The 13,702-nt window shown below is 46.0% G+C and overlaps 1 protein-coding gene across 1 annotated transcript in view; it reads right to left on the bottom strand.

The window, feature by feature from the left end:
- grin2ba (glutamate receptor, ionotropic, N-methyl D-aspartate 2B-a) overlaps window positions 1–13,702 on the bottom strand; it is a gene marked incomplete at its 3' end in the record, with an annotated part of 176,396 nt that overhangs the window by 68,573 nt on the left and 94,121 nt on the right. Inside the window, exon 4 of the mRNA XM_080723629.1 lies at window positions 6,506–6,689. Coding sequence (XP_080579755.1) covers window positions 6,506–6,689 — 184 coding nt within the window. The remainder of the gene's footprint in view (window positions 1–6,505; window positions 6,690–13,702) is intronic.

Genomic DNA, 13,702 nt, shown 5'->3' with positions numbered 1-13,702 from the left:
CACGTGCATGCATGCGTGCATACACACACTGTAACAAGCTTGACACGCACGCACATTGACACGTTCGGAAAGGCCATCCCTTGCTGCCCTTAACCTACTCTACTGTATACTGCAGATCAAAATTCTACGCATAGCCTACATGCAGGCATGCACATGCATTCATAGCGTACTCATACTGTGTGCACACACAAGCCCCGCTCTACTGTAAGTCCATGGAAGTTAAAAAATGTGTCCATAGCTCAATAAAAGCACTTGATACCTTTCCAAGTCCAAGCTCATTTGGATCCTGTCCATGGCTGGCAAGGTCACGACCACTGTTGTCAAATTCATGATCCATACTGTACACTGTGGGATGCTAACCAGTAGCTCTCCCTCTCCCTCTCTCCCTCTCTCTCTCTCTCTCTCTCTCTGGACTCCACTATCTTCATTTGTCAGGCGCTGACTGTAGGAGCATTACTGGAATGTCACAGTGCTGGGTACAGTGTGGACTTAATTTACTTAGTGGAGAGATGTGTCCTTCTCTTGGGTTGTGTCACTTGACAAACAGAGGTTCCGAGCTAATGTATGGGACTATATTAATGTAAAGGTCACATGTGACCGATATAGAAACCCTTCTTGCTTTGGGACAGTGACAAAGCAATGGCTAAATGAGTTTGTGAAAGTGATGGGCAATTGAAAATCCCAGTCAAACTGAGGTTCAGGATGTGTGTTTATGTGTTTGTTATTTTGTGTGCAGGGTTACATACTGAAACTAAACAGGTGTTCTCAATTCATCATCCCACAAAACCCGCCATAAGCCAGGAAAAACATTCAAGAGAAACTACATAGTTAAATTTGCAGTTAAATGAACACTGGGATTTTACTGTGTAGAGGCTGAAGAGCTGTGACAGCCCGCTGGAGTCTGGGTGTGCAGGTGGACACCAGCAAAGCGCTGACCTGCCTCATTATGAATGCCCCAAGCACTACCGTCGGCAAACGGCTAATGATTTGCTTGCCTGGGACTTGTTTGAAAATTGTCAAACTGTTTGTGAGGTCACTGTTGGGGGTTGTGGGGCTTTTAATATAAAGGTCTTGTTAGCGTCGCTCTCTGAGCAGTGTGAGAGTGCCCTCTGATCAAGTTAATCCCTTTATCCATCCATCTTTCCCTCCCCTTCCATCCATTCCATCGATTCAGCCAGCCAACCAGCCACAGAACCAGGAGGCCAGGACACCCATCTGTCCAACCAGGCATCCATCCATTCAGCCACAGCCCAGCCAAGCCATCCAGCCAGACCACCATCCATCCATCCATCCAGCCAGCCAACCATCCAGCCAGCCATTCATTCACCTATCAAGAATATAGACTCTCGGCCAAATGCTAATCTCATGATTGACCACTTTAAGACAAAGGTTATCACCAAACAGATCTAGTTAAGGTGGTGAGGGGCAAGGGATCTTTGCCACGCTCACAACTGATCTAATCAACAACACAGCTAAGTTGATTATAAAACAGCAGGTCTGGAGCGCAGACAACGGCTGGGGAAGGAACAGAGAGATGGAGGAGGAAAACACATGGGGAGATGGAGAGGAGAGGAGAGGAGAGGAGAGGAGAGGAGAGGAGAGGAGAGGAGAGGAGAGGAGAGCAGAATAGGACACAACATAATAATAGAGGAGAACAAAGCAGGGCAGAGAATGGCAGGCGTGTAAGCTCGGAGCAGCATAGAACAAAGTGAAGTACTCACACAGCTACAGGGGCCACAGAGCAGGGCAGAACACCATAAGACTACAACACAGAACCACACAGAGCAACACAACACAACACAACACAATAGGGCATTCACCAAATATTCGAATATTCGAATATCAAAGTCACTATTCGACGTTGTTCACCGAAGTCGAATATTCGTTTATTTGTATTTTCTCTTGGACCCCCACCCTGACAAGCACTTGGAATTGTAGATATTACATTTAATGTGGCTCGGTTCCGCAGATAAATATTGTGAAAATAGCAGATCTACATGCTCACAACGCCTTGCGTTGCGAGGCGTTGTGAGCATGTAGATCGGCTATTTTCAACACAACACAACACAACACCAAAGAAAAGAATAGAGTGGAACAGGCCAGGGTAATGTCGAGCCAAAAAAGAGGAGAGAAGTGCGTTGCGACAAAAGCAGACAGCAGGAACAGTGTGCTGCCTACAACAACACACCACAATGGGACAAAAGTAGAACAGCATGGGAAATTGTATAGGTGCCATGGCAGCCTCAATAAACTCCAGCGTTATCTTATGGCGGTATAGGCGGCGGGGAGACAGACGTAGACAGGAGAGAACAAGAAATGACATCATCTGAAGGCTCAGCCTGGAAATGACAACAAAGCCCAGCGCCGCCTTCCTCCTCCTGGAAGCTTTGAGCATGAGGGTCAAAACAAGCTAATCTTATTCCACAAAGTACATCACAAAACTGGCAAATATGTGTTCCTTGGCTCCTGTGATGTTGCAAGTGTGCGTGCGTGTGTGTGTGTGTGTGTGTGTGTGTGTGTGTGTGTGTGTGTGTGTGTGTGTGTGTGTGTGTGTGTGTGTGTGTGTGTGTGTGTGTAGCCTAGTGTATGGGTCTAGTCCAAACGGTGTTGTTGTGATGTGCTTATCGTCACTGTAGGGCAGAAACCTTGTATCTCCAAGTTTCAAATTTGTACGTTTTTTTTGCGAAGTAAAGCCCTGCTTCATCAGACAAGGCCGTCGCACAAAAGTAGTGATAACAGCAGATCTACAAGCACACAACGTTGTGATCGGCTGTTTTCACTAGTTTATTTCATTTTTTTTAAATGATAAAAACGAACGGTTTTGGACATACAAGGTTTCCACCCGACAACAACGTTATGCAGTAGTCAGAAGGAAGGTGCATGCTTTCCACCTGCATGCTTGCTACCCTCTTATAGACACTGCTGTTGGCTAGCCTTTGTGGTGCATGCCTGCACGGGGAAGCAGCCTTGTGCATCAGCCTTTTCCTGCCAATACACAGCCTCACCAAGACTCCTGCCAGGCCTCCATATGGCCTACGTGACAGTATGGTAACTGGGTGCCCTGCGGCCCCAGGCAAACATAGCAGGGGATCTCAGTGCTGCAGTGGTACCCAGAGGTGTGATGTACTAAGGCCTACATTGTGGACACTGCATGCACCCTGGCATCAGCCACTGCCCCGCTGCCTTGTGAGTTAGTCCAGGGGGACAAAATGGCACACCTGGGAGAAAAATAAACTTTGGTGGCAGTACTGGATGTGAAGGTGGACCTGAGGAATGCGCAGTTTGCACACCTGTGGCAATTGTCATCGATATTGAGCAAGACCAGGATGAGGGACCCCTGAAGGAATCCTTATCCAAAATTATAGCCCTAGTCTTCATGGTGTGGAACTGGCAGTCAAGAACACACTGCTACCAAGTCTGACCCGGTTAAAGAAGGCTGAGGTGAGAAATGAGTTTTGCGGCTCATAGGAGGGAGACTGAACCAGGTCTGAGCTCAGAGGATTCCATGGACCAGAAGTGGGCCTCGATTAGGGGAGGTCAAACCACTGGTTCCATGATAAACCATCACCATCAAGGGCTGGAGAGTTCTGGCACCAGAAGCGCTCTTTAATATTTATGTGTCACCCAGCTTCTCCATAAGGAGCTTGAGTATAGCAGTGGAGTTGCGGTGGATTTCAGACTGGACGAACACCGAATAATCTCCAATCACCAGAGAGGCAGAGAGCAGGTCCTGGAGCTGCAGTATGCAGATGACTGTGCTCTTATGGCCCACTCTCCAGGGGATTCTCCATTCTTACTGTGGTTGTCAGGGCATACAGCAGGATGGGCCTGTCTGTCATCACCACCAAGACAGAAGTGGTCTGCCATTGGAGCTCCAGTACCCCACACAGCCTGCCAGTCTTCACCATTGACCACAAGCCACTAACAATAACTCCATCCTTCAAATAACTGGGCAGTATCCTTTCGGAGGACTGGGAGTTTCTGACAGCAAAATCCCAAACCAGATGAAACAAGCCTCAGCTGCCTTTGAGAGACTACTGCTCTTCCAGAATAACAATCTCCACCCGCTCACCAAGGTTGCTGTCTACAAGGCTGTCTGCATCAGCACCCTCCTCTATACAGCTGTGAAGCATGGACCACTTACCGCTGTCACATCAAGCCCTGGAGCGCTACCATATCGAGTGCTCACAGTGCATCCTGGGCCTAACCTGGTGTGATCGTGGGCCTCATACTGAAATACTTGCAGAGACCAGTTGCAGGATTATCAAGGCCATATGATATCCCAGCACCAACTGGGCTGATTGACTGCCCCGCAGAGGGCAGCGTGGATGTTTTTCCTTGCCCTACTGGGAGTGTGCGTTCACACCGATCAGTCCAGCGGTGTCTGAGATTAACTGCTCACAGATGCACAGACAGACAAACAGACAGATGGACAGGGGCGAAAACATAATCCCCACCGCCGGCCGTTCCGCCCTAGCGGAGATAATCACTCTTTACAGTCCCCACATGCCTGACCACCATCTTTCTCTCTCAAGGTACAAAGAAAACAGACATACACAAATGCAGTACTCATAAACACGTGTTTCCCTCATCCCACAAACACTTCTTTTACAGAGCATTCTCAGACTGAAACAGGACTGGGATCAATTAGACAGCATGCACAGCAAAGACCTGCAGAACAGATCGCATCACAAAGGGTTCAAAAGGTATCTGAGCTGGACGGAGCTTGGAGAAGAAGAGGTATGTTGGTTCCGGTATGTAGTATACTGTATAATTCACATACTGTATGTAGAGTAAGGTATAAAAACAGAGTGAGGGGACAATTTTGTACAGGAGGCAGGTTTGTGTGTGTGTGTGTGTGTGTGTGTGTGTGTGTGTGTGTGTGTGTGTGTGTGTGTGTGTGTGTGTGTGTGTGTGTGTGTGTGTGTGTGTGTGTGCATGCGTGCGTGCGTGCGTGCGGGCGTGTGTGGGTGTGCGCCTGTGCATGTACCTGTGCATGTACCTGTGCCTGTGTGTGATTGTACAGCTATCTTTGTGTGAACCAAATGTCATCACACAGATTGTAAGATATTGAAATTGAAATGTAAAGTAAGGACTTTTGCTGGTCCTCACTTTTTTGTGATCAAAATGGTTCCTTCGAGAAGCATAACAACAATGTATACTAATGTCCACTAGGAAAATTATGGAAAACATAAGGAAAAAGACAAAGCAAGAGACAAGCAAGTCCCCAATCATGCTGGGCTGTCAATAGGCTCCAAGTACACAATATTTAAGTACTGTATGTCAGCATCCACACTAGAGGAAGAGGGAGTGGGGTAGATTCCAGCATGTACTGTAGGCATTACATTTTGTTGGTGCGGTAAGCCCAGTTATTACTTATTAGTGCTTGCTTTCTGAGCAATTTGGACAGATCATTTAGCACAAGCATGTCAAACGACCGAATGAAGTGGTCCAATTCGGCCTGCGGAATGAAATTACAATAAATGTAATTAAAATATGCACATCCAGTTATTATCTATCTATGTGAGGCAGCCGCTCTCTCTCCCCCTTGCCGTTGGCAAAGCTGCTATGAGTGAACATCGAAACAATGGAGAGACAGCAGGTAACCACCCACTGCGTGCAAGCACCTACTGTGAGGGACACAACAAAAAAAAAAGTCATTTATTGTCTTCTCAATTATCACAGACATGACTCATGCTCAATAGGGAATATTTATTTGTGGGCTGATGCTACATCGTTGACCATCACTGAGGAGTTTGTGGAGCTAGCGCTAGGTGTATAGCAAAAGCCTGAAAATCTATCTGTCTATCTATACCGTGGAATAGACGGTATGTCTACCATGAACACTGATTTCACTACACTGATACAGGTGATAATTCACTCACGCAACATGATATGTCATAATGGCATGTGTCGTGCTTGTTTGTTTGTATTATATTGTTAGCACAGCCTGGTGAAGCATGCCCCACCAACAGCTCACACACATACTTGTATGAGCTAGACAAATAAATCTTGAGAATCTTGCAGACGAAATTGCTGATGCGCTGCCCGGCACAGGGCTAGTGCAACCATGCATATGACCCTACACTCTGTGGATTTGTGGATCTGTCTCTCTCGAAGCGGAGCCTTGTGTAAATGTCAACATCATCATAAATATCCAATGGATGTAATCTATCTCGCAAAGTGCATTGGCGAGGATCGGGTCGTCCGTTATATTCAATTAATTTGTTGATAAAGTTAAAGCAGTCTGCCATTGTAAGAGCTTGCCAGAATTATGTACAGCTGTTACTTATTATAGTCTGTGTATGTTCATGGTGACATATTATACATCTGACCTGCATGTTTTGCCAGCCAATATGACCATATATATCTTTAGGACAGGGGTCTTCAACGTTGTCAGGCAAAGGACCCCTTAGTTGAAGCAGGGAACCTCCACACATCAACCCACTACATCAAAGCTCTTTGCCGAAAATAGCCAGTTTCATCTCTCCCCTCGTCCACTCACCTGAGAACTTCATTGGGGTTGCCTGAGATGGGGGTCTTGGCGCCATGGCACTCAGACTTCAGCAGGGTATGGGGCCCACGGTCCATCATCATGGTGGTGGTTGCCGTAGCAATTACGGCCACCCCGTCACGAACACGGGCCTCCAGGCCATAATCCCACTCGTCATACGACACTGAGATCAGACCTAGAAACGGAAAGAGAAGATCAGCCTTCAAGGTTGGGGAATTCTGAGTGGTCTCAAGGTTTAAGAGAGAGCTGGGGAGTGCGTGACAAGAGAAGAGTTGGCGAGTCTGTGGAAAGAGAGGAACAGACAAATGGGTTGAAGAGAGGAGAAGCAGAGAGACAGAGATCACTCTATACACAATGAGATCACGTTATGAACTCAACCCAGGTTCAACACAAACATACAGTGTGCCTCACATGGACAATGAAAAGCACTGCCTTTCGGTCTACAATAGCTCCTTTCCTCCTGTCCATCTGTCTGTCTGTCTGAACAGGCCCACTCTTTCCAGACATCTCTGTTGCCTGACAGTAGATCTAGCCAATCAGAAGGTCTCTGCCTGTCTGCGTCCCAGACAGTTATTGCAGTCTGTCTATATTTCACGTTTAGGGTCTTTTTTATTTCATTTACAGTACAAAGTCTCTGTTCCGCTCTCGTTCCTTCCCCTCCCACCATCTGTCAGCTTGTCCACCTGTTTGTCAGTGTTTATCTTTCTCATTCTCTCTACTCATCTTGTCCCTCCCTCCCTCCCTCCATTTCTCTCTCAGTGGGTTCACTTAACAGTAAATCTTGAGGTGTATTTTGAGTATTTTATACACTTGACCTTTGGTTCAAATCCAACACCTTGTGCTCAGTGTTCATATAAATTAGGAGAGTGTAAGATGGACACAAATGGACCCGTAACATTTAGGCGGCCCATTATGCCGTTATGTCCACTAATTGATCATTCTGAATGGGGTCAGGACCTGGCTGTCCCCATCGAATGTCAGCTTTGACTACATTACCATAATCTCTCTCTCTCGTTCTCTCGTTCTCTCGCTCTCTCGCTCTCATGCTCTCACGCTCTCTTCTAAGTGTCTTTTTCACTATCCCTCTCTTTATTTCAAACCATCTCTCCATCCCCCTAATGGTCAGTCAGTCAGTCAGTCAGCCAGCCAGCCAGCCGACTAGTCGGTCGGTTCGTCGGTCAGTCATGCCTCGACAGAAAGAAATAGAACTGCATTCTGTCGAGGTGCCAACTAGTGCCTTGTGCACAAGTAGGAGGCCTACAGTGTATGCTCACCACTGGCATCACCACTGGCATCACCAGGAATGCTGGTCCCTCAATGGCTGTTAATGTTGACGTTGCCAGAAACGCTGGTCCCTGATTGGGCTACGGGCTTAAACACGTACAGAGGCCGACATATATACTTACATACTGTACGTAGACGAACACAGTATGTGCATGCTCTGCTGGCGCAAGTATCTAGAACTGCACTCTGTCGAGGTGCCAACTTGCGCCTTGTGCACAAGTAGACCTTGTAAATCCTGAGTTTTAAATTAACTCTGAGAGTGTGCAAAATCTGCAAATGGAACCAAAATAGACCCTCACCCCATTTGGTTACATTTGTACACTGAGTTAAATGAACACTCACAGTTTACAGTGTGTGAGCAGTCCATCGACCAGTCAGTCAGTCAGTATGTCAGTGGACAGAAAAGGACAGGCATTGGTCCGGACTACCTCTCCCTGGGGAGCGTGCATCGCTGACAGCTTGGTCCCCGCAGGACCACATCTAATGTCACATGCTGCTGCTGACACTCTCTCACTGCTCCCTCACACACTCCGCTTGCCTCAATCATTTTTACACACTCACTCTCCATTCTTTCCTGGGGACGGGATTTTTATGTGGGTTGATGAGCCAGCTGTGTGTGCCTTTGACAGCATGTCATGTGCGCGTGTGTGCGTGCGCGCACGCGTGCGTGTATGTCTTGGTTGGGACATGGACGTATATGCACTGATGGAGAAGAAGGACGCTACAGAAAGGAGGGAAGTGTCTATTCATATACAGTATACATCTCTCAGGACATGTTCAAATGTCACAACATACTGTATGTCAACCTGGGGTTGAGGGCTGTGCTCCTCCTTATTATGATTCACACAGAAACTATACACAGAATACTATACTGTATGTTTATGTCTCATGTCTGCGTCTATATCTGACTTACAGTGTATGTTTATACGCAGCATACTAAATATATTTACTAGATTTTCAGGCCGAAAATCTAGTTGAAAGTGGTTTCCATATACTGTATGGGCATATTACGTTTGTGACACCCACCTACGGTCCACCATCCACCCACAGGGCAATTTTAACTAAGAAGATTCAGTACATACTGTATACTGTATACTTAAAGGGGAAGACCACCCATTTTCAATATTGAACTATGTCATTAATATACCTTAGAGGAGTTGTGTGGAAATAGAAAAAAAGTTCCCCCTCTTCTGTGTTGCCTAGAACTGGAGGATTGATTTTGGGGTTTGTATTGTAAAGTGCAACTTGATGACATCACACCGTTGTACTTTACAATACAAACCCCCAAATCAATCTTCCAGTTCTAGGCAACACAGAAGGGGGGGGGGACATTTTTTTCTATTTCCACACAACTCCTCTAAGTTATATTAATGACATAGTTCAATATTGAAAATGGGTGGTCTTCCCCTTTAAGCCCTTTGCACACAGGCGCGTTTATCTGCACGGATAAAACGGACAATTTCATCTTTTTAAAAGAAAACAATGATTCTCTGCGACCTCATGCACACCGGATCCGAATTAGCCGTACGACGAGTGGCTGCGGCTGTGCGTTTTTTCTCGATCGAACCCAGTTCGATTCGTGCGTCTTGTCGCATGCGGTAAAAAAACTCATCACTCCTTTTATGACTCCTTTTGGGATCCGCAGCGCCGATTCCGCACAGCATTGCACACCAAATCCAATGTGTTTTATTCATGCAGCAAACGAAAAAAACGCAACTGTCCTGTGTGCAAAGGGGTTTAATATGTCTATACGTGTTGCGTTTATCACAGATGTGTAATTGATTGTATAGCATAATAACAGAAGTAGCGGATTATTGTGTATTTACAGGAGCAGTTTATCATCAGTTTGTCAGTGATGTCAGATTGGGCGGCTACATTAGCAGATTCTGTGCGTCAACGCTGTGTAACGAAGAGAGCGAGGAACACAGACAGAGAGGCTGTTGGCGAGAGAGAGAGAGAGAGAGAGAGAGAGAGTTGAAAGGGACAAATTGAAAGAAGCAAAGGGGTGGAGTGGAAAGAGAAAGTGGGGGCAGTCAAACAGAGGCAGAGAGAGCAGAGAGGAGAATAATCAGAATATGTTAGATGCAGAGACAGAAAGAGAGAAAAGAGCCAGGACAGAAAGACACAGAACAGACAGAGACAGTAGATAAAAAGAGAGAGAGAGTTGGCGGGGCAGAGAAAACAGAGGGATGAGAGAAAGGAGAGGGGAGGAGGGGAGAGTGGGAGGAGAGGAGATGGCTTCTCAGAGTGCCACTTAAGGAAGGTATCAGCAGAATTACACACGGGAATTGGAGGCTCTTCATCACACGCGGACGCGGTGCAACGTATTGAGCGTGCCTAGTAAGCAAATTAGCACTCAGTGCTAACGTGTGTATTCCACTGAACTCTGAACCACTGGTTTCGGCCTGAACACCCCCACAGCAGCCCGTCACACACTGCTTTCTGTCTGTTCATCATTATTCTCTCAAGTACAGTCTCTCAAATGCTGCACAGAGGAAAAGGAACAAAACAGCGAGGGCGCTGTTTTTCCCTTTTCTTTGACGATGGCTACCCAGATTGGTTCATCATTAACAAGCCCGTGTGGACAAGTCCTTACTGGAAAGGCTCTATGTGGCTTTCATCACTTTGAGGTTAGAACTTAGTCATGCGATTCTGTCAAAACAAGTGCTATGCAACTTTTATTTGTATAGCACATTTCATACAGGTGCAAACCAACACACATACATACACAGAAAGTATTAAAAACACACGCGCACACGCTCGCACGCGCACACACACACACACACACACACACACACACACACACACACACACACACACACACACACACACACACACACACACACACACACACACACACACACACACACTTCTTTTTCCAGCCTAATATTGAACCAGTTCAGAGTGTTTCCACTGAAAATGAATTGATTCAAAACCCTAAAAGTTGGTTCGGGACTGGAACAAAAAAATGGCCGCCGGTTCCTTGAAAGCTCCAAGGTTCCAAGAATCTAGAACGGAACCAGTTGAGGGAAAGTCTGTCTTACCAGTAAGACGACTAAGGACGAGAAGCGACCAGGACAAGGTTGCACGCATGGGCGCGTGCACATGGGTGCTTTGGCATGTATACCCTTCTGCTGAGCTGGTCGAGTCATCACTGTGATGTCAGAACAGGTTAGCTATATCCATATGGAGTCCGTGAGGCGTGAGGTCAGATATATTGACCAGCTCCATATATGGAGATCTAGGTGATGATCCAGTCATCTGTATAGATATCCAGGGTTTGATGAGGTCAGTGTCGTGATCTTCATATATGGAGATCCAGGTGATGATAGTCAGCAGTCTTGATTTGTAAATGAATTCTGTCTTGGCCATATGGAGCGTCCATATATGGGCATTGCAAAATATGGGCTTAATATTGATGACATCAGGGATCTCCATATATGATTGCCAGAACAGGCTGCCTTGGTCATATATGGAGCGTGACAGTCAACAATGTGATGTCACAACAGGTCAGCCAGTGCTGTGTTCTACCTATAACGCACGTATACGCCGTCTGCTGTCGGAAAAAAAAATATGAATAGTGTCTGCCCTTGTGAACCTTTCAGAGTAGCGTATTTGATAGGCATTATGCACTGGCGTCTGCCCTGGCCACACGAATAGCCGCGGATCATAGATTATAGTATGCCCTCAAAAAAAGTCTAGAACACACACTACTGAGGTCAGCTATAGACATCGAGGCGTTACTGACGGACAGGATCTGCCAGGTTTCATGGTAAACTGCGACCTATGGTCGCAATAATTTTGATTGGAGGAAAAGTAGTTGACAACCTGAAGTCTGAATGTAAACGTCTATTAAAGCTATACTATGTAACTTTTTTAATAAAACAAATCTTAAAACTATCCTAATTATTAAATCTCTAAAGTTTTAGAACACCCACTCTGTTCATTTCAGCTCCCAAAGCCTTTTCTTTATATGTGTTCTACTGAGCCCTGGTGGCCGTGACCGGGGCTGTTTTTCCCAGCAAAATTAGGTCATATGCATCATTCTGTACACGTGTCTCCCTACCGGCCAATCAAAGCCCAGATCATACACTGCCGAGCTCTTCAGGAAATACACTGCAGTGTTTACAATGGGCTAGGAGTCTAGCATGTATCTCCCCAACCGCTGCTCGTAGAGGGACACGAAAGACCTCTATGGATAGGTCTCGGAGAGGCGAGGCGGACGCGGTGGTCTGAAGGCCCGGTCCGCGGCGAAAAACGGCCGAAAAAAGCAGACGCGACCGCGGTTTGCTATAACGCTACTGACCACTAGTTGAGCAACTTACACAGTATAGCTTTAATGTCATGAATGACAGTGTCAAGGGCTGCACTATAACATCACTAAAATGGAGGGTCTGTTTGTATCTTTGTTCAAGTGCTACGGCCTTTAAAACCATTGGTACACGTCATATAGATTGTGGAGTGATAGGTACAGTACATGTAGCTATACAAATGTTTTCAAGTATTTAAGACTGAAGATCGGCCTACAGTTGTTCATCATTGATCACTTGGGGAAAACACCAGACTGTAAAGAGGCATTACAAAATAATGTTCAGTAAATTGAGTGAAAAGCTGTGAGAGACACACTTGAACAGTTTAATGAGTATGGGGTCAAGAGCACAAGTGGAAGGCTTGCTATATTACTTCCTTAGTTTCACTGGGGCCAATAGATGAATAGGGCCAATAGAGAAGTTGCACATTGTTCCAATGGTGGTAGGTTGATGTGTGGGAGAGAGACCGGAACTGTTGACATGAGAGGTTATTATCTCAATGTGATAAATCTTTCATCTCCTTGTAGCCTACTTATCTGAAGTGAGAAGCTCAGCAGGGATTGCTTTGGAAGGATTCTCATTTAGCAGTTTGTCTTATGGAAAAAATAAATTATTGTGATTATCACATATCATTTGAAAGAGACGTTTCCAACCAGTGGTCCGGGGACCACCACTGGTCCTTGAGGGGGTTCCAGGTGGTCCCCAGCTAAATGATGGAGAGTTGGTAACCAAATGGACCCTTACGGGTTCATTTGGGTTCATTTTAAATCATTGTTAAACATCTGCATTACTTAGTTAATTTTCAAGAAGTTACACAATTAGAGATTGTAGAAGAATTGTTATTTTGATCAATGTTGTGCCTGTCATTTCTCCTATGGTACCTAATCAATACAGTATGGAATAGGGGGCACGGTGGCCCCTGCTGTGACTTCTCTGTCGAGGTTGGCGGACCAATCGCGGTCCCCGTTTCCCGGAGCTACGCTAGAAAACGGACCAGTCAAATCTCTCGCGCCTCTGCCAAAACGGCCAATCGCTGCAGCGCAATCCTGGCTTCTCTCCATCCCGACCAATGAAATCGTCCCCACGCAGGATTCCCCGCGGTCAAGCTCCCCCCACCTCCAGAATCAACTGACACTCACTCAGACAGCCATTCTTCCGCGTTCCTGGACGCAGAAGCCAGCCAAGGAAAAAATACAAGATAACGTTTGATTTTGATAGATTTTTACACTTTGTCAGCTTGTTCTTTTGTCATTCTATGGTCTAGTTACTGTGGTTTTTAACGTGACCCTATTTAGAAATCATTTGGCTGTTCATTGCAACGAGGAAATGTTATTTACAAGCCAATTCTCATTTGTTGTCATGGCCTGCTACAGTATGTGATGCACCGGACCTGCCAAACTACACAGACTGCGTGGGAATCATTTTAATATTCAATTTGATTGACTGATCATTAATGTTACAGGCTTACAGCCGATCGCTTTGATTATGGACTGCTGCTGCTGCTGCATGTCGTGTATTAAACACTGTCTGGTTGAAACATCACCCCTGGAATTAATCATTCCTGCTGCTTATAAATGCTCCAGTTATTTTATTT

This window comes from Nannobrachium achirus, assembly GCF_963921795.1.
Source record: "Nannobrachium achirus genome assembly, chromosome: 4".
NCBI classification, from domain to species: Eukaryota; Metazoa; Chordata; class Actinopteri; order Myctophiformes; family Myctophidae; genus Nannobrachium; species Nannobrachium achirus.
The sequence above is the reverse complement of the archived record's forward strand: the minus strand, read 5'-3'. Positions and strand labels throughout refer to the sequence as shown.